We start from the raw sequence: 19517 nt of genomic DNA, 5'->3' as shown, positions 1-19517 counted from the left end.
AACCTGTTCAGCCTTCACAAGAGAAGGCTGAGGGGGGATCTGGTGACTGTCTATAAACTCACTAGTGGGGACCAGAAGGGTTTGGGAGAGACTTTTTTTCCCCTAGCGCCCCCTGGCATAACAAGGAATAATGGCCACAAGTTATTGGAGAGTAGGTTTAGATTACACACCCGTAAGAACTACTTCACAGTCAGGGCGGCTAGAATCTGGAACCAACTTCCAAAGAAGTAGTGCTGGCTCCTACCCTGGGGGTCTTAAGAAGAGGATTGATGTCTACCTGGCTGGAGTCATTTGAGCCCAGTTTTTCTCCTGCCCAGGCAGGGGGTCAGACTTGAAGATCTACAAGGTCCCTTCCAATCCTACTTCTATGATTCTATGACTATCTGTACTTAGCCAAAGGGACAACACAGGCTTTGAAGATGGGGAAGCAGTAGGTGGGGTAAAACTGGGACCTGCTAGGAAATGAGCATGGGAGTTGTAGGGAGCAAGGGGGAAATTGCATTCTGAGAAGGCTAGGCCTCTCCTCCCTGGAGTGTGTAAGGTATGGTGCTGTCTAATTTCACCATCATATAATGGGTTTTTTTCCCCTCTTACAAGATAGAAGGTGCTTGCTCACTGGGTGTCTAGTATTTTATTTTCTCACATTGTTCGGTGTGGTCTTGTGCCATATTTACTGCTTGAAGACCAAAAGGTTTAGTTCCTTTTGGGCTTTTTTTTTGTGGTGCTCAGTCATCATGCTATCTGATTGATTCACAGATAAAAATAATTAATTCATATCTTGTAAGAGGAATGGCTATCATTATTCTTAATTTACAAAGGAGAAATTTGAGGCAGAAAGACAGTAAGGTCAAAAGTGTCCACGAGTTTCGGTGTGCAATTTAAAGTGCCCATTACCTGATTGTTCAGGGTGTATAGAACTTTTTTGTTGCCAGAAGAGCACCTCGTTGCTTCCGCTGTGTCCATGAAGCTTGACATTTCTGCAGAGCAGAACCCTGGTCAGGCACATGGAAAAGGAGGAACACACAGTTAGTGAAGGTTTAACTACTGGGACTTATTGTCATCAAAAAGGAACTCTGTAGCTGAGGAAGTCAATTCTCATAACAGTGAGACTACCCTTTCTCTTCTGACAATCCCATCTCATTCACTTCATACTTTACAATGTTTTCAGCAAATGAGGCAGGGTCCTAAGCACTGGATGAGGTCTGTGTCCAGTGGAAACATTGGATTTAAAGACTCTATCATTGTGCGCGCACACAATCTGAATGAAGTTTCCCCATGCAGCCATAATTTTGTGAGGGGCAAGGATATTTTTGGGTGAGATCTTTTATATCTGCATAGTTGGGATAAAGTTAGACAAGGTTTTGAATGCAGAGCATTCTTCAAGCCTGAGGGAGAAAGCACGTGCAGTGATTTTTAAGAGTATGTCACTGTGTAGTCTGACTTCTTTTTTTCTTTAGGTTTGACATAGCATTTTTTTCATTTCTGCAGTGCATTTTTGGCTTTGCACCTATCATATTCTTTTAGCATAGTTTTTTGTGTAAGTAATACTGGAAAAATAAGGTGCAAATATTTAACCTTTATAGTAATTACTTGGAATGCTGTACTAAGGGATGTGGTACATTTTTCATTGCTTGGAGGCTTTTAAAATCAAGTTTTTATGCTCTCTCTAAATGATATTGTGTCTGACTCACTTGACTGGACTTGGTACAGGAATTACTGATGATATTCTATGGCATATAATACACAGGATACCCAAATAAGTCGTTATTTTTTTTCTTCTCTTCTGTGTGTGGTGCAGTGTTCCCTGTGTTTCATTTCTGTATTGAGGAGTGCTGATGTACAGCCTGGTCTTATAAATGCTGTCTGTTAGCAGACGGAGCTTAACTATATCTATCTGTGTTCCTTGGGGGAGGGAAGGTACAGGAATGTATTGCACTGACGAGATTCAGCTCTGTGATGCAGGTTAATGGAGCTGGGATGTTTCCTTCTTTCCTCTGTGTTGCCTGCAAGTAGGTTTGTCTCCTGTAGTGAGTTCTCTGGAGTGTTGTGTGATTCTGACTGTGAATCTCTTAAGATTTTAGTGTCAGAGTTAAAAGGAACTGTCCCAATACTTAATTCCTAGAAAAGTCGCAAGTTTCTCTTGCTGGATTATGAATCAGTAGTGTCACTGGTCCCAGCTGTCTTCCCAAGGAAGAAGAGCCCCATTTACTTGAAACAGCTTCACAGCTCTTACAATTGGCCAAGGAGTTGGTCATTCCCTCTCACTGACATTTGGTCTTTTATTACTTTATTGATGAATTCAGTGCTCCATCTCCAGCTTCTCTGTCCTTAGCTATGATACAAGTGATGCAGAGGACAAGGTAGAACTAGATTTATGGAATAATGGGTTTAAAATACTAGTGGACCTTTCCGTTAAATTCCTTGTGTTCCTGAACAACTGTTGCTCACAACAGGTGCCCTTGCACAACACTGCCTGATCTAGCCTTCCAGGAAGATGCGAGATGCTATCAGTGTTACCTCAATATACATGGTACCAGGTTATGCTCATTAAACTGCTTAAGTCTTGTGTAGATGAGTTTTTCTCTTCACTTAGACTCTAAAATCTTAAGAGATGCACAGCCAGTGTCACACAACAGTCCAGAGAACTTCAGTGGGAAGTGTATGACTAACCACCCATGGGATTCAGAAAATGCAGTTTAGCTTCTAGATTCATACTTCAGAAAACCAGTATGTGCTGCTTCAGAGGTGCTGAGTGCCCTCAGCTGCTATCAGAAAGAGGTGCACAACTCTTATTTAACTACAGCACAGCCAAGCTAATTTTTCTGATAACCTGTCAAACATCAATTTTGGATTATTGCTAACACAAATCTGGTATGCTTATTCATTTTTATATACATTTGCTACAATATGAATCTTGTGCTTTTACAGTCAGATCAAGTAATTCTACTCAAGTTAAATGACTTTACTGGCTGAATCTAGAAGCTAAACTGCATTTTCTGAATCCCATGGGTGGCTAGTCATACACTTCCCACTGAAGTTCTCTGGACTGTTGTGTGACACTGGCTGTGCATCTCTTAAGATTTTAGAGTCAAAGTTAACAGGAATTGTCCCAGTGCTTAGTCCCTAGAAAAGTCACAAGTTTAGATGTGTTGCTTGGCTTTAAATCTTAAATTAACTTTACTTTGGTTGCAGCAGACTCCTTTTTGTGACTCTGTCTGTGCTGTGTGTACTTATGCAGGGGAATGTTGGCTATTTTCCCCAGCTCTGTGGGAGGGGTTCCTTCCAGCTGTGCACCCTCTTCCCCATCCACCCAGAAGGCGTTGTCCCATGTTTTGATTTTCTGGCAGTAAGACTGCCCCAGGGCTCCTAGGAGGGTTATGGTTGACATAACCACCATCTGCTGCAAGAAGGGAGTGCTGCCAGCTTGCCTCTTCTAAAAGCTTTGTCAGTGGATAAGACAAATAGCTAAGCATTTGTTTTATAGTAAAGGGCTAGGAGTAGTGAGGAAATCAGGATGGAAATGTATGTCAGAGAGGGTGGTGGCTAGAAACTGCAAAGTGCATGATAGATAGTTGGACACGAAGGACTTGGAAGAGCTATTCATGTAAAAGTATTCTTGGATCTGTAGATACCTTTTTTGCCAGGATATTAGAATTCTTGATGAACTGTACATTTCTGAAATAGTTAGGTGCTGTCACAGGCCTGGCTAGAGGTATGTATTGCTCAGGTCATACAGTCACTCTGCTGCTTTTGCTGACCTGAGAGAAGCCTGGGAAGTACTGTCTGTAAGAACAGTTTATTTCACTCTAATAATATGGAACAGGGGAAAGGAGAGAGCTTGTTCTTACCTTCCTTTCTCCTTCACGTTGGGAACTTTATGAATAGCAGGAGAGGTGGTTGCCTGTGCCTTGCCTGTCCTCTCCAGTGTCTGTACCAGAGGCACAGCAGACTGAAACTAATTGGGGTGAACATCTGCTTTACTCTTCTGCTCCTGTTGGCAGTCTTTTGCCCCCATGGACTGCTGCTTGCAACTTAGCCCTTGCCATAAGCTGCAGATCTCCTTGCTGCCCCCAGCAATCAACAGAGGCTGCAGAGGGAATACAAAACAGGGCAGGTAGTAGGACCCTGGCAATGCCTCCTCTGCTGCCCAGGCTGGAGCTTGCTGCTGATTCCCTGAGCTGCTGTGGTCTAGATCCACTCTTTTCGTGGGCCAGATCTGGCCCAGGGGCCATAGGTTGCCAGACCCTGGTGCATATGACTGAATGGTGTGGGCAGGACCCACAGTACTGGTTTCCCTCTGAAGTGGAGAGAGGCCAGTGGCATTTGAGACCCAGCTGGATGCAGGGTGCTCACAGTTTTGTACTATATACAAACACTCTGCCTTTAGAAGCTACTGAACACGAGTCAGAATTTATGATAGCTTCCATCTCCATCTCTCTTCTCCTGACATACAGTCATTGAGCTATATTTTGGGCAACAGAGGATATTGATTTTGGTTGAGCCATCAAACAGGGTTTGGAGAGACTTGCAAATACTGCTTCTAGATGTAGATATTGTTAGACTCCTTCCAAAAATATCACTTCTTCCCACCTCCTCCACTTCGTGTTCTTACAAGTCTTCTGCAAATTTATTAGCTGCCCAAGAGATTTTTGGTAGTGGTGCTTTTGCACAAGGCCAGTATAGAATTAGATTCTGCTGCTGCCATGTAAGAATTCATTTTGTTGGCAAGGAAAGGTCAAAGAACACTCCAGTCTCCTTGATCCAGATAGATTTTTAGACTAGCATGATTATGTTTTATTTTTTTCCCTTCGGGGGGGGGTCTAGGATATTCCACTAGGGGAAATGCCATAGTGGATCTGGTGTTAGCCTCTGGGGATGACCTGGTGGGGGAGATGCTAGTACAAGGGAGCCTAGGGGACAGTGATCATGAAGTGATCCAGTTTGTTATTCAGAGAAAGGTGGGGAGGTTAACTAGCACAGCACAAATGCTTGACTTTAGGAAAGCCAACTTCCATGTACTCAAGGCAGTAGTCAGGGAGGCACTTGGAGCCCGGGGGTAGCTAGTATGGGGGTCCAGGAAAGGTGGTCCTTCCTCAAGGAGACTATCCTTGGGGCACAGCAGGACACAATTCCTCTGCGCAGGAAGGTGGGAAAAGGGTCCAAGAAACCTTTGTGGCTGAGCGTGGATATTCAGGCTGGCCTGAGGGCAAAGCAAAAAACTGTATTGGCGGTGGAAGCAGGGGGCAGGGACAAAGGAGGAGTACACCTCCCTGACCTGAGCTTGTAGGGATTTGGTAAGGAAGGCTAAAGCAGCACTAGAGCTTAGATTAGCTTCTGGGATTAAGGATAACAAAAAGTCCTTCTTCAAGTATATAGGTAGCAAGAAGAAGTCTCAGGGTAACATTGGACCCCTACGTGGCAGGGCAGGGCAGTTGGTGACGGATGCGTGAGAGAAGGTAGAACTCTTCAACAAGTTCTTTGCCTCTGTGTTCCTGTCTGCTGACAATGGGGTGGTCTTGGGTGACAGTGTAGAGAGGCCTGGGAAGGATGCGAGTCACAGAATCACAGAAGTAGGGTCGAAGGTACCTTGTAGATCTTGAAGTCCGACCCCCTGCCTGGGCGGGAGAAAAACTGGACTCAAATGAGTCCAGCCAGGTAGGCATCAATCCTCTTCTTAAGACCCCCAGGGTAGGAGCCAGCACCACTTCCCTTGGAAGTTGGTTCCAGCTTTTAGCCACTCTAACTGTGAAGTAGTTCTTGCGGATGTGTAATCTAAATCTACTCTCCAATAACTTGTGTCCATTGTTCCTTGTTATGCCAGGGGGCGCTAGGGGAAAGTGTCTCTCCCAAACCCTCCTGGTCCCCCCTAGTGAGTTTATATACACTCACCAGGTCCCCCCTCAGCCTTCTCCTGTGAAGGCTGAACAGGTTTAGGTCCCGCAGTCTTTCATTGTAGGGTCTGCCCTGTTGTCCCCGGATCATGTGAGTGGCCCTCCTCTGGACCCTCTCAATGTTGTCCACATCTCTCCTGAAGTGGGACACACAGAACTGGACCAGTGTCGCACAGAGGAGGAGGATCATCTCCTTGGCTCTACTTGAGATGCACCTGTAGATGCACGACAAGGACTGCTTAGTCCTGCCAACCGTGACCTCGCATTGTCGGCCTATGTTCATCTTGGAGTCGATAATGACTCCAAGATCCTTTTCTGCCTCTGTGCTCTCAAGAAAGGAGTTTCCCATTCTATAAGAGTGCTGCTGGTTTCTACTGCCCAAGTGCAACACAATTCCCAGAGCCCCTGATTGTTAGTTCAGACCTATTTAAGGATTACTTGGAGGGCTTAGATGTGTCCGAGTCGGCGGGCCCGGATGACCTTTGTCCGTGGGTGCTGAGGGAATTGGCTGGTGTCATCATGGAGCCATTAGCACGGCTGTTTGCGGACTCCTGGTGCTTGGGCCAAGTCCCTGAGGACTGGAAAAGGGCTGATGTGGTCCCTATTTTCAAGAAGGGGAGGAAGTAACAGCCTGGCAACTACAGGCCAGTCAGCCTCAGTTCTATCCTGGGGAAGGTCTTTGAAAAAATTATCAAGGGCCACATTTGTGAGAGCCCTGCAGGGGAAGTGAGGTTGAGGGGTAACCAGTATGGGTTTGTGCAAGGCCGGTCCTGCCCGACTAACCTGGTCTCTTTCTGTGACCAGGTAACAAAGAGCTTAGATGGGAAGGAGGAAGTCGGTGTCATCTTCTTGGATTTCCAGAAGGCCTTCGACACAGTGTCCCACCCAATTCTGAGGGTCTGCGGCATTGACAAATGCATGGTCACATGGGTGGCAAACTGGCTTCAGAGGTGAACGCAGAGGGTGGTGGTGGATGAGTCGATGTCGACCTGGGAGGGTGTGGGCAGCAGAGTCCCCCAGGGCTCAGTCCTAGGGCCGGTGCTGTTCAACATCTTCATTAGCAACCTGGACGAGGGTGTGGAGAGCACCATGTTCAAGTTCGCTGATGACACCAAGCTGTGGAGTAAAGTGAATACACTGGCAGGCAGGGACCGTATCTAGGCAGACCTGGATAGGTTAGAGTAGTGGGCGGATCTGAACAGGCTGCGGATCAACAAGGACAAGTGCAGGGTGCTGCACCTGGGGAGAGGGAACCAGCATTATGGTTATAGGTTAGGGGCTGACCCTCTCAGCAGCAGAGGCAGAGAGGGATCTTGGAGTCAGGATGGACTCCAGGATGAATATGAGTTGCCAATGTGACGAAGCAATAGGCAGAGCCAACGCACCCTGTCATGCATCAACAGGGGCATCACTAACAGGTCCAGAGAGGTCTTGCTCCCCGTCTATGCGGCGCTGGTCAGGCTGCAGCTGGAGTACTGTGTCCAGTTCTGGGCAACGCACATCAAGAGGGATGTGGAGAACCTAGAGAGGGTCTAGAGGAGGCCACTCGTGTGGTTGAGGCCTCCGTGGCCAGCCCTATGAGGAGAGGCTGAGGGACCTGAATCTCTTCAGTCTCCGCAAGAGGAGACTGAAGGGGGATCTTGTGGCTTATCAGGGGCCATCAGCAGGGACTCGGGGAAAGTCTGTTCACCAGGGCCCCCCTTGGAGTCACCAGAAGCAATGGCCACAAGCTGAGGGAGGATAGGTTTAGGTTAGATATTAGGAAGAACTACTTCACAGTAAGGGTGGCCAGAGCCTGGAATAGACTTCCCAGAGAGGTGGTGCTCTCATCTTCCCTGGAAATCTTCAAGAGGAGACTGGATAGGCACCTGGCTGGGGTCTTATGACCCCTGCCACCCCCAGTGCTCCTTCCTGCCCATGGCAGGGGCTTGGATTAGATGGTCTGTCTAGGGCCCTTCCGACTCATTGATTCTATGAAGCTTAAGTCCAGAAGGCAGATATCTTGTGGAAACTCTCGTGTGCTCTTTAACTCTCATAAACACTTTGGTTCTTGGTCTCATATGAAGCATGGCATTTTTCCCAAGCCCTAGTGCATGTTTAATGTGATCCTTGGGCACTAGCACAATGCTGGCTGAGAATGAAAAGAATTTTTACATTAAATCAAGAAAAACAACTAGAGAATCACACAGTGCAAATACATACTTTACTGTCTAAAAAAGAGATAACGAAACTAGTAAATATTAATATCAGACTGAGAAATCCCTACTGAAAAACAAAATAAGAGCTTAAAACATTAAAAGATGTGTCAAAGACAGAGAATTGTAACCTACAAAACTCTGGGCAACTGCTCAGAGAGTGAAGAAATAAACGACTACTCTAGATGAATACACAGCTGGTTCTACTAGTGGATAGTTTAAATTGCTTGGGCATATTTTTTGGTGTTCTTATAAATATATACCAAACCTTCCAACCAAATTTGATAAGCTCTGCAGTTGTCACAAACTCATTCTGCAAGGACCACAGGTAAGGGTAGGGGCCACGGGCAATTTTTTTCTCTGTTTTTACATTCTCTTTAACCTTTGTTGACATTGTTAATGAGGTTACCAGTCCTTGCCTTATTTAATTAAACCAGGTCTGCAAAAAATCACAGTCCTGAAAATGTTCAAGAACTTAACTGATGGGCTAGCACATCTTTGGAGATGTTCCTGTTATAAATTTAAAAACGTCTTAGTCAAGCATTTACTCTTTTTTCAGATATTGCATGCAGATGACTATTGCAGAAGATGCTGCCCACAACTCTGAGCTCTGACTACTCAGCCGGTTAGCTCTCATTGCATATCCATCTCCAGCGGAACCAGCAGTTAGCCAAAGAAATAGACTGTATGCAATGGAAGAAATCACACCCCAACACCCAAACAAAATAAAACAAAACAAAAAGCCTGCAACATTTACATTCTGATATTTTGAATTATTGAAGATATTACAGAGATACTAACTAGTATTGGAAAACTACAGTTTCATTTCTTTGAGTTGGAGTTGCACTGAGCATTGACCCAGACTAGTGATTGCATAATACTTCATAATATGTAAATATTATCATAGGATTTAAATCCACTGACTTCTTAATGTACTGCTGACACTTCTCTGTCTCAGTTCTCTGCTTTGTTAAACTTGTCTTTTGATGTCCAGTTTCCCAAATTGTGGGAGAAATTGAGAAATACAGTACGTTAGTAGGATGAGTTGACAAATGTGACTTTACAATTCTATTTTTTATGTTGAGTGGTCACAACATTTGTGTCTCTCTGTTCAATGTATACGGGTTTAAATGGCATGCTTTTGCAGGGACATCTTGAATACAGTGGAGAGGGTAAAAACACAGAGATTTGTTTGTCCTCTGGGTATTTTGTCATATGAAGCATATAGTAGCTAAACATCTCTTAAGCAGATCTACATCTTTTTAAAAATACAATGTTTTGCTTTGCTTCTGAGGCTGTCATAACACTGCAAGAGGTAAATTCCTGTAGGATTGGACTGGAGAAGATAACTGGTGTGAGTAGGGCAATTTTTTTTTGTCTTATATTATGGATTTTGTTTTGCATCCTGTCAGTATTATAGGACCTGATTATCTCCAAGTCATTAATTATCTTTTTTTTTTTTTATTTACAGATTCAGCTCCTTTTAAAAAGTCAGTTTAATATTTCTGGGCCAAATGACCTGGTCCTCAGCTGATATAAATCTAGGTAATTGAAGTCAGTGGAACTATACTGACTTATATTATCTAAAGTTTTGGCCCTTTTGTGAGTGGATGGGGGGTGTATCTTAATACGATTTAATTTAAAAAACAAACAAACCCCCAAACCCAGGAAGTTGCCATTTTGCTGGTTTGCTTTAGCATAGGGCAGAATGTATTGGTATCTCTGATTCAAACCAATGGCAGTGTGAGAGTTTAAAAGGTGTTGTAACATGTATTTGATTTTGAATTAAATTTGATTAATTAATTAACTGTATTTTGGCTAATTGAAGAAAGGCCTAAGAAAATGTGGAGATAACTCATAAAAATCTTTAAAATGAGCTATAGAACCTACTTTGCAATAACATCAAACAGATTTTTTTCCAGTACTGACTGGATTTCTAGCTCTGGCTTGGGCCCAGCAAGTTGTCAGCACTTTGTATGCCTCCCCCAAATGATTGGTCAAACCACCTCTTTCCATTTGCACAGGATCCCTGGAAGTTCAGTAGAGTCCCATGAGCAAAATCTGTCATATACCAAGAGGTTTTGCAGTATTGAAAAATGTCTGTTTAGGGCAGTCCTAATGCTTGTCACATGAGTTAAGAATTAAACCCATATATCTAGTTGTAAAGTCCTAATGCAAGAGCTTTTAGTTTTGCTGAATACAAGTCTTATTATATTGTTACAACACCATAATGGCTCCAACTGAAGAAGCAGAGGATGCTCAACAAAATTTTGTGATACAGTTACATAGACATTGCTAGTGTCTGGGCTAATTGCTTTCAAAATGAGACCCTTTTGCCTCCTGATTTGAATGTAAATAACTAGTGAGGCAGCTTGCCTCCCTTACATATCTTGGTATGTCTTGATGGACCATCTTTTTCTATTGTGTTGTCTTAATGTGATTAGGAAAAAAATCTTTTTAAGATTCAGGCGTGTGCATTTGTAGCTGTACTAGTTAGCCATATAGTAGCCAAAGCGTAAGGAAGTCAACTGAGTGTTCAGCTTGCTTAATTGTGCTAACACACATGGGAAGCAGGGCCTTAATTAAGACCTTGAGGACCCAGCCATACATGCACTGATGCATTTGGAGCATAAAGTGTTGTAACAGGTACCAGAATCTTCAGTGCACTTAGGATGATCTGAGGGCATTTGTACCCGCCACATTGTTTTCACCCTTTCTTGTGGTACAGCAGTGTTACTGTTTGCATGAGTTGGTTTTCTGGATGCTTTTGAAGTTTTTGTGGTGCATTAAACTAAAACTCCTCAGGCGTAGTTTAGTTTTGTTTGTTGCGAATTAAAGCATTGCGTCCATGGATTCCGTGCGCGCAAATGCAAAGGCACTCAAAGATATGTATTGAGCCTCTTATCTACCAGATGTTGCTTTAAATTGCTGCTGCTGCTTTTTTTTTCTTGTGCCGTGTGCCAGGTTTCTGTTCCTACAGCTGCATGGCAGGGCACAGGGTGAAGAGTCCTGGGCGGGCCTGAGGGGCAGCGTGTCCTGTTCCTCTGTGACACTGGCCAGGATGGAGCCTGCAGCTGTGGGGCAGGGTGGGGGGGCCCCGAGCCCAGGTTGAGGGGAGCAGAACAGGATTGTCCCTCTCTCCTGGGACACTGGCCAGGGACCGGGCTTAATTCGTTCAAAAACCTAGTATATGCAAACGTTGATGCAATGCTACAAAATAAACAAGTTTAAATTTTATAACCTATATAATTTAATGAGGATTAAACCCTGTGATATGTACAGGCACCCTGAGATATTAAATCTTTTGCTTAAATGCTTAAGCAAATCTCTTAAGTGTTACAGTAGGACAGGCTGACATGTAATGTGGGAGTACAGTTGGAGTGTTGTAGCTGTAATGGTACATGATATGTGAGGAGCAAGGGGGTTGTTTTTGGTGATAACTTTTTTGGAGCAACTGTATCATTGGGAGAAACCGGGGAAAACAGTACTTTCTGACCAGAAGTGTTTCTAACATTCTTCCCAACTATATAGTCAGTCCAATAAAGTATATCATAAAAAAACCCCAAGGACTCTTGCTTCACACATGGTATGAGAGAGAGATTTATTTCACATGTGTGATATGCTACTATGCAGAGTTCATATACTTTCCTCTGAGGCATTCTCTGCTGGCCATAGTCAGATGGGAAATTAGAGTAGATGGACCTCAGGTCTGGTTTCAGTATTGCATATCCTGTGTAAAAATCATCAGTGTACAAAGGTCCTGCACAAAAGCAGAAAACCCTTGAGTATGTCAGTGAAGTAGAGATGGGCCACTATAAGGTATTACAGGAAGATGGAGAGAACTGGAGGATCAGTGAGTTGTTTGTATGAGAGATGATCGTAGTGGACTCAGCTGCCAAGTCCCTTGCAACTATCAACTTCATGGCAGCGCAGAAGGATAATTGTCCCAAACATGCGGTGCCCCAGATGTAAAACACTACTTATTCCCTCTGAATAACTCTTACCCCTGAAGTACACAAACTACACCAGAATCTTCCCATGATCACCCTAGTTCCTTGCCAATGATGAGACTAAATATCCCATCCTAGTTTTTTTAAAAATCTGGTCATGTAGACCTTAGAGCCAGATTCAGACTGTTCTTGTAGGTTCTTCCAATTAGGAGTTGCACTGCCTGATGTACAGGCAGCATACCCCAAAAGGGCGATTCAAGCAGAGAGGGTTAGGCATATTATACTGAGCAAGCTCCTTAATGAGTCAATGGAAAGAGTTGATTGCACCCAAAGGGTGACGCAGAGCACCTCAGTGCTGGGCAGGGGTTGCTGACAGCAGGCTTGTGGGAGATGCTAGGAGTGTATCTGAATTCCAGCTCCTCCTTGGAGTATAGGAGGCTACTTCAGGGCTATGCTTCAGGCACCTCCATCAGTCAGGATCCAGACCACCTGGAGAAGAGGTGTTTGTTGATAATGACTGTGTTGAATTCAGTATAGAGGACAGGGCTCATCATTCTATCTAGAAAACATGGTTAGTGGTGGTACCCAATTTTCTACCCAGTAGCTTAGTGATCAGAGTATTTGTCCAGGAAGCTGAAGACCAGGGGACTTGCTTCTAAGACAGTGCTATCAACTATCAAACTATACAATTGTAGGGTGCAGTGCATCTGCTGCTTGTCTGTTGAACCTGGGTTGCTGTGCAGCCAAAGAGTGCAAATGTTGTGGTCAGGAAGAGAACAAACATTTCTTTTTTTCTCTTATATTTTTCTTGCTCGATAAAAAGAGCCTGGGAAAGGGGAATCCTGGATTCTTGATGCTGCTCCCGGGGCTGTTAGACACCTTGGGTTTTAACCAGTGCTGAGTAATGTAAAATATATACATAGTCCTGTATGATTCTGGAACACTTGGTTACATAACGGATGGCTTTCAACTGCAAGGGGGAAGTGTTGCTTCCACCCAGCCTATTCCATAGCTTGCCAATTATAGTACTCTTCTGGGAACTCAGAAATGTGGATTTGTATCCCCTCAGGCTGAGGAGGGTCTAAATTCCTGTTTTCCACTTCAAGAGCAAGTAGTGTAACCCTTAGTTTACTATGTAGCAGGTGGACACCACCACATGCCCAGTGAGCCACTGTAGTAGCTGTGCTTCAGTATCATCTGTCACATGCTCTGTGAATGGTTAAGAGATCAGGGTCTTAAGTGGAGTCGAGGCATCTCCCAACTCTGATCTGGATTATAAAAGAGCTTAAGGTTAGGAGCCTATGTGTTTGATCTAGGTTGTTTCTGAGCCTGTTCAGATCCTATGGAGTTAGGGAACTTCTCAGGCCAAAATGTAAGCATGTAACACTTCTATGTGTCAGTGGTTTTGCCTCTGCAGGTGTGAGGCCAATTAAGATCACTTTTAGAAGATGAGGCGTCTGAATATCTCATCTCATTTAAGCACCTCCAAGGGAGATTTGGATCTGGTTCTTAATGTATTGTCATTCTCAGATATCCTTTTCTTAGAAGAAACAGCAGGCATTGTTGAGAATTTGACTGCCCCTGCCCACTTCTTTAAAGCATACTAAGCACCTGAAAACATCTGAGTAGCATTATCTGACTGGGATTGAGATTTTTAGTAGATTCAAGTTTCCCTTGCTTTATGTGGGTTCTGTATGAGTGAATTCGCTTTTATGCAATGACCCTTTTTATACCAAAAATTTGTTATATGTGAGGTAAATTCACTGTTATGTGATTGGTGTGGTAGAAGCCCGCAGTCAGCTGTTTTGTGCAGTGCATTGTGGGAGTGATGCGTACCAAAATATAGTCTCCTGTGTGGATCTGTGATTCTCGCTCATTGTCTGTGACACGTGTTTCGGTAGTTGCCATCCCCATTAGGGTAACATTCACCACCACCCTGTGCTTATGTATACTGTCCGCTGTTGGTGAGTACCAAAAGTATTTTGTAAAAGTGCAAGAAATGGGCCTGGGGGAGTCAGTATGGGGGCCTGGGGGGTCTTGGAACATATCCGTATTTGTTACATTGTAAAATAGGCTCCCTTTTTGCGAATTCTTGTTATGCACTGTTTTTTTCCAGGAACATATACAGAGCTTAAAGCAAAGAAACCTGTAGTGCATTGAAGGGATTTAAACCACAAGACAAATGTGGGGAACAAGCATATAGTGTCATGCTATATGGTATCCTGCTTCCTGCTCTAGAAAAGAAGGGAAGTAGCTTATAAAATGCTAATAACCTGACTGTGGTTGTGGATAGACTAGACTGGAGAGCCTTGAGTGTTTTTCCTTTTCCCTTTTAACTGCAATTTTGTTATTGTACTTACTGCTGCTCCTATCTCTACTAAATATGGCTTTTGAAATGTAAATCATATCATGTTCTCAGAGATGCATGACACCCTCAGCACTGTTTCTCTTTGCACTTCAAAGAGCTGCGTGGTCACATTTTGCATCTCAGCAAAATTGCAATATTTGCCTTCTGAAGATCTCCTTTAATGTGTACCATCAATTCCTGATAATGTGTTTTGGGGTTTTTGTTCCATGGAGTTTGTTAATTTTAATGTTGCTACAGGTCATCAGGAAACATAATCTTTTCTTTTTTTTAATTTCCCAGTGAACGTGCCTGAGGCGGGGAGAGAAGCACAAGTAAGACAAGACAATTGAACATCACTAGTGACTGAGTCCTGAAAAAAATGATGTTGGATGAGCAGAGGATGAGAACTAAGCTTTAAAAGGGAAATAAGATTTCAATGGACAGCTGTCTTCACTTTCAAATTCATCATGGCCAAAATCTTGTGGCTTGACGGTTGAAGTGACGGTGCTAGAGTTGGTGTTTGGGTTCAGTGCAGATTCTTTGTATCTACAACTCAAAGAACCTTGGAGCAGGTGGGAATTGGATGATGCTGAATGCAGGAATGGGAAAAGAAATGGACTCTGACAAGCTAAGATGGAAGTGACTTGACAGCTGTGAGCCTTGCTGTTCCCTCTATTAAGGACAGGTTAAGATTGGAATCACAGTCTTTCCTGGCAGAGCAGTATGCAGGAAGCTGGTTTTCAGGCCACAAATGCTTTCACAGGTAAGGGCCTTTTGCTGTTCTAATTAAACTAAAAATTTCTGTGCAGTTTGCTGTTACTTTGGACAATAAATGTTATAATTCCATTATCCCTTTGTGAGCACTAAACTCTCAGTATAATAATTCAACTCCAGTGGTCTAAGATGACCTACTCAGTTTTTGAATGATATTTTAAGATCTGAATCAGGTGGTTACATGCCTTAGAAAAGGAGCACTTCATCTAATTTTTCCTTATTGAATTAGCTAGGGGATGGCCTCATGGGTCCTGAGGACCTGTTTAACATGCACAAATTTTAACTGTCCTTCATTTTAATATGCATGTGAGGTTGTGAGAGATTACAGTTTATAGTCAGCAAAGTCATTCTTTATTTGAAAGGGGCCTGCTTGGACAGTGTTGGAACACTATTTTGGATTCTGTAGACCTGATGAACCTTTTCTTTGGTCATATTTCTGTTTAGTTGTTGGAGTTTTAAACAAGTAAAATAACTGATCCAAATATGTTTTCCCATGTATGCAATGGGAAGTGAATAGTAAAGAAAGAGAGTTAAATAAGGCTGTACAGTCCTCTTGAGAACTTCTAATAAAAACTCCAGTAGCATTTTCTTAAGAATCTTTCAGTACATTTCTGTCGGGTTCTGATGACACTATTGCTTTGAGAAACTTTGAGAAGTTTTTGTAGACCCTATTGCTTTGTTCCCTACTGCCCAACAAAGACCTAAGAAAACTGGAAATTCAGCTGGAATTTCTGTCTTTGGAAAATCTTGATAATGCCTGTATGCCATAGCACAAATATGTCATGCATGTATCTGGCTTTATCAAGGTTACAAATATTTTTCCAGTGTTTAAATATTTGAATTTAATAAATAATTATTGATTTAAAAATGTGTAATTTTGATCTTCTCTATGTGTATGTGAATGTACACGCGTGTGTGTGTACATACTCACATGCGCATATGCACATACATGTCCTATCTTCTCGCAGAACTACTGAGGATTTTTTTCCCAGGGCAGAACTCCAATTGTGCATTCTGGGGGTAGTGTTCTTGTCCACAGATACCTGTCTTACTATTTGTCACCAGAATTTGAGCTTGAGTCTTTCACTGAAGAGACTCCACCAGTGAAATACGGCTAAACCGTTTTTTCTAGGATTATACTGTCAGGCAGCCTTGTGTGAAACATGCTTTGTCCCAAGTACTCCTTCCCTCCTCACACCAGAGAACTGTACTCTTAATGACTTGCACTTGTACAAAGGCATTAGGAAATGCCCCCCAAAATGAGTAACTCTCCAAAACGGTTATTAGAGAATTTAACCATGTAATAGAGGGGTCAGGCATTCAGGTGACTTATACCTTGCTTGAAACCTTGTTAGTTTATGTAAAGATCAGGAGAAAAGTTCATGGTCTTCAAATTTGTCTCAAACCTACTACCCACATTTGATTTCCAGAGATCATTCCTCTGTTCTTATGAATATGAGTTAATCTCAGGTAGGCATTTATTGCTTGGGGAAATTCCCAGGAATGTATATTGTATCATTTTTATATTTAACAGTTGCAAGCAAAACAGTGTCAGATGTGTGGGGGTTTTTTTCCACAGTCCCTACTCTTGCTTAACTTTGTGGGAGTGGTGGGTTAGCAACACAACAGAATAATATAGTGTCATTCATGTAAAAGGGACTTGTCTTATCTACATTATATAGATAGAGAGGGAGGTTGTTAGCCATGTTAGGCAGAGCAGAGGGTAGAATTGTATCTTATAAGCTGACTGAATTATAGCTGCGTAAGTCTTCATGAGCAACACCACACTTTGTCAGATGCTAGCTACGTGAACTGTTGCAGCTATGTTTCAGTTAGTCTGTAAGGTGCAACTCTACCCTGCTTTCACTTTTATGTACAATAGCGAAGCTTTGATATCTTAAAACTTGTGCGCTGTTGGTACTGAATACCAAGTGATCATGGTACACTACAGCAATCAACCTAATCTCTTTAACCTTTCAACTGATTTTGTTTGTTGTTGTTGAAGCCTTGATATGCTGCTGTTTATTCACAATACAGGTGTATCACGGACCTCCTTTCTACCACCTCAGATAGTTTTATCCATGACCCTGAAAGACCAAGGGTTCAGGCTAAAATGTTACTTGAGTCTTTAAGTTTGTTTTGCTGTCACAACAGTCAAATTAAGCAAATTTGTCATTTTTGGTGCTATGGGCACATGTCTGTTGCAGACCATATCATATACAACAGAAAATGGCATCTGATAGTAATAACTCTTTGTTTATACTGAGTATCTATTTTACCATATTTACTCAAATATAAGACTATCCTGAATTTAAGACCCTCCCCGCCAATAATTAGTTTCTATACATTTGTTATAATTTTCCATGTATAGAACCTAATTATTGAAGGGTCAGCTTTAATTCATCCCTTCCACCTTTGCAGGGGGGCAGGTGGTGTGGGGAGGTGGTGCCCCCTCTTTGTGTCTGCCCCTCTGTCACCTCTGCTTCCTGCCTGCCCCCCTACCCCACATCCTTGTGTCTCCCCTTCCCTGTCCACCTATGCTTCCCCTCTTCCCTCATCCTCTGCTTCCTGCTTCCCTTCCAGCCTCTACTCCCACCTCCACCCTTCCCTCCAGACTCTGTTCCCCTTTCTCCCATCACTTCCAGCCTCTGTTCTCTCCTGCCACCCCTTACCCTTGATCTGCCAGCAGGCTCTATCCCTTCTGCAGCCTGCGGTATGGAGCATGGCCCCAGCACAGAACCTATAGCAGCTGTGTAGGCTGAGCACGACTACTATAGGGCTAGGTGGGGGCTGTGCTCAGTGCCCCAGGCTGCAGCATAGATAGAACCTGCTAGTGCACAGCAAAGGTAAGCTGGAGAGGGGCTCGCAGGGGAGCAGAGATTGTGGTGGTGTTGTGGAGGGTGGGGGGGACACACCGGGTAGGGGCTGGAGCCTGAGCCACAACAGCTGTCGGCCCCTCCACTTTTCCCCACCATTATCAAACTCAATTCTAAAATGAAGGGCTTTTCCCCCATGGGAAAACAACCTGGTCTTAGAATCAAGTAAATATGGTATTTGACCTAGAATTGAAAGATTTGGTATCCTGTTACTAACTTCATGAATCGTGCCCCCCTTTTAATATATGCACACAAATAGTTGTATGCGACCAATCCAAATGAATCTCGGCTTGTACTTTACAAAACTTGACAATTTTTTTTCAAAGAACGGGGCTACGCTTGTTTTTCTCATCATCAGTTACAGGCTCTAACCTTTTTGAGTCTAATGCTGGAGTAGCCATCTTTCTAGAGAATCAAATTAATGAGAGCTCAGTGCAAAACTTTCAAACTTCTCTTAAATAAAATGTAATAGTGCTAAAATTACTCTTAAAGGGATTGAAAACTCATTTATAAATTGAAACTGGACTACCATGCTTCCATTGTCACAAATTACATGACTCTTACAGCACAAAATCTAATTATACTAAAACCACTTCCTTTAGAAAAACATGGCTCAAATGCACTTTAGAACCTTCCCTCTCCTCTCTTTGCCAGCTGCATTTGCATCTGGCTCTTTGGACCAGTCTGACTTTCCTAGACTCTCAGGAATTACTCTTGCAAACAGCATTCCCAGTTTGTGAATTTTCAAGGTTAATGTGTCGTGCACAAATTTTTTACTGCCTCTTATTTCTTGGGAGAAACGGATTATATTTTGTTAATATAATTTAGTAGGCACACAGACGATAGTTTATCATATCCTGCTATATTTTGTAAATATTTTATTTACAGATATGACATTTGTAGTGTACTGATGGGATTCTTACCACTGCAGGACACAGAACAAAACATGATCTCAGTCCTAAAGTGCTTACAGTCTAAACATATTGCACTCCATAAAGTTCAGAAAAACGTAGTGAAATAAAACCACTTGAGATGCTGTAAAATGGAGTTCACAGGGCTGTTTTTCAGGCATAAATGGTTTGAGAGAATTGCTGTCATGACTGAGTGGGGAGCTGCTACATGACAGTGACAGTTGTCACTCTAAGTATACTTCTGTTTCTGTCCTTATGTAAGGCAGATGAGTGGCATCACCTTTTACTTCAGAAAGTGGAATCTGTTGAGTTGGCTTTTAAGCTTTGATCTCAGTAGTACGTTGTATAAGTGAAACAACAAATTTGTTTTCCATTTCCCTTCTTATCAGAAAAACAGATCATTCAGTTCAAAAAATCTTTCTGAAGGAGCTTCTAACCAGTTGCTGAACAGATACTGCTTTTAGTTAAGTTGTATTTTCTCTGAGCAGATAGTTTCATAGTTTCTAGGGTCAGAAGGGACCTGAGCAGATCATCTAGTCTGACCCCCTGCCATGGCAGGAAAGAATACTGGGG

The 19517-nt window shown here is 43.0% G+C and overlaps 1 protein-coding gene across 2 annotated transcripts in view; it reads left to right on the top strand.

The window, feature by feature from the left end:
* The window catches only part of LDLRAD4 (low density lipoprotein receptor class A domain containing 4), a 391087-nt gene that overhangs the window by 89807 nt on the left and 281763 nt on the right, over positions 1-19517 (top strand). For both annotated transcript variants that reach the window (XM_019545527.1, XM_019545509.1), the window contains exon 2: positions 14684-15146. In XM_019545527.1, the coding sequence (XP_019401072.1) occupies positions 15107-15146 (40 nt within the window). In that variant the 5' untranslated portion in view covers positions 14684-15106. The remainder of the gene's footprint in view (positions 1-14683; positions 15147-19517) is intronic.

Source organism: Crocodylus porosus, unplaced genomic scaffold (genome assembly GCF_001723895.1).
Source record: "Crocodylus porosus isolate Cpor-Errol unplaced genomic scaffold, CroPor_comp1, whole genome shotgun sequence".
Taxonomy (NCBI): domain Eukaryota; kingdom Metazoa; phylum Chordata; order Crocodylia; family Crocodylidae; genus Crocodylus; species Crocodylus porosus.
This window is presented reverse-complemented; position numbering and strand designations above follow the sequence as displayed.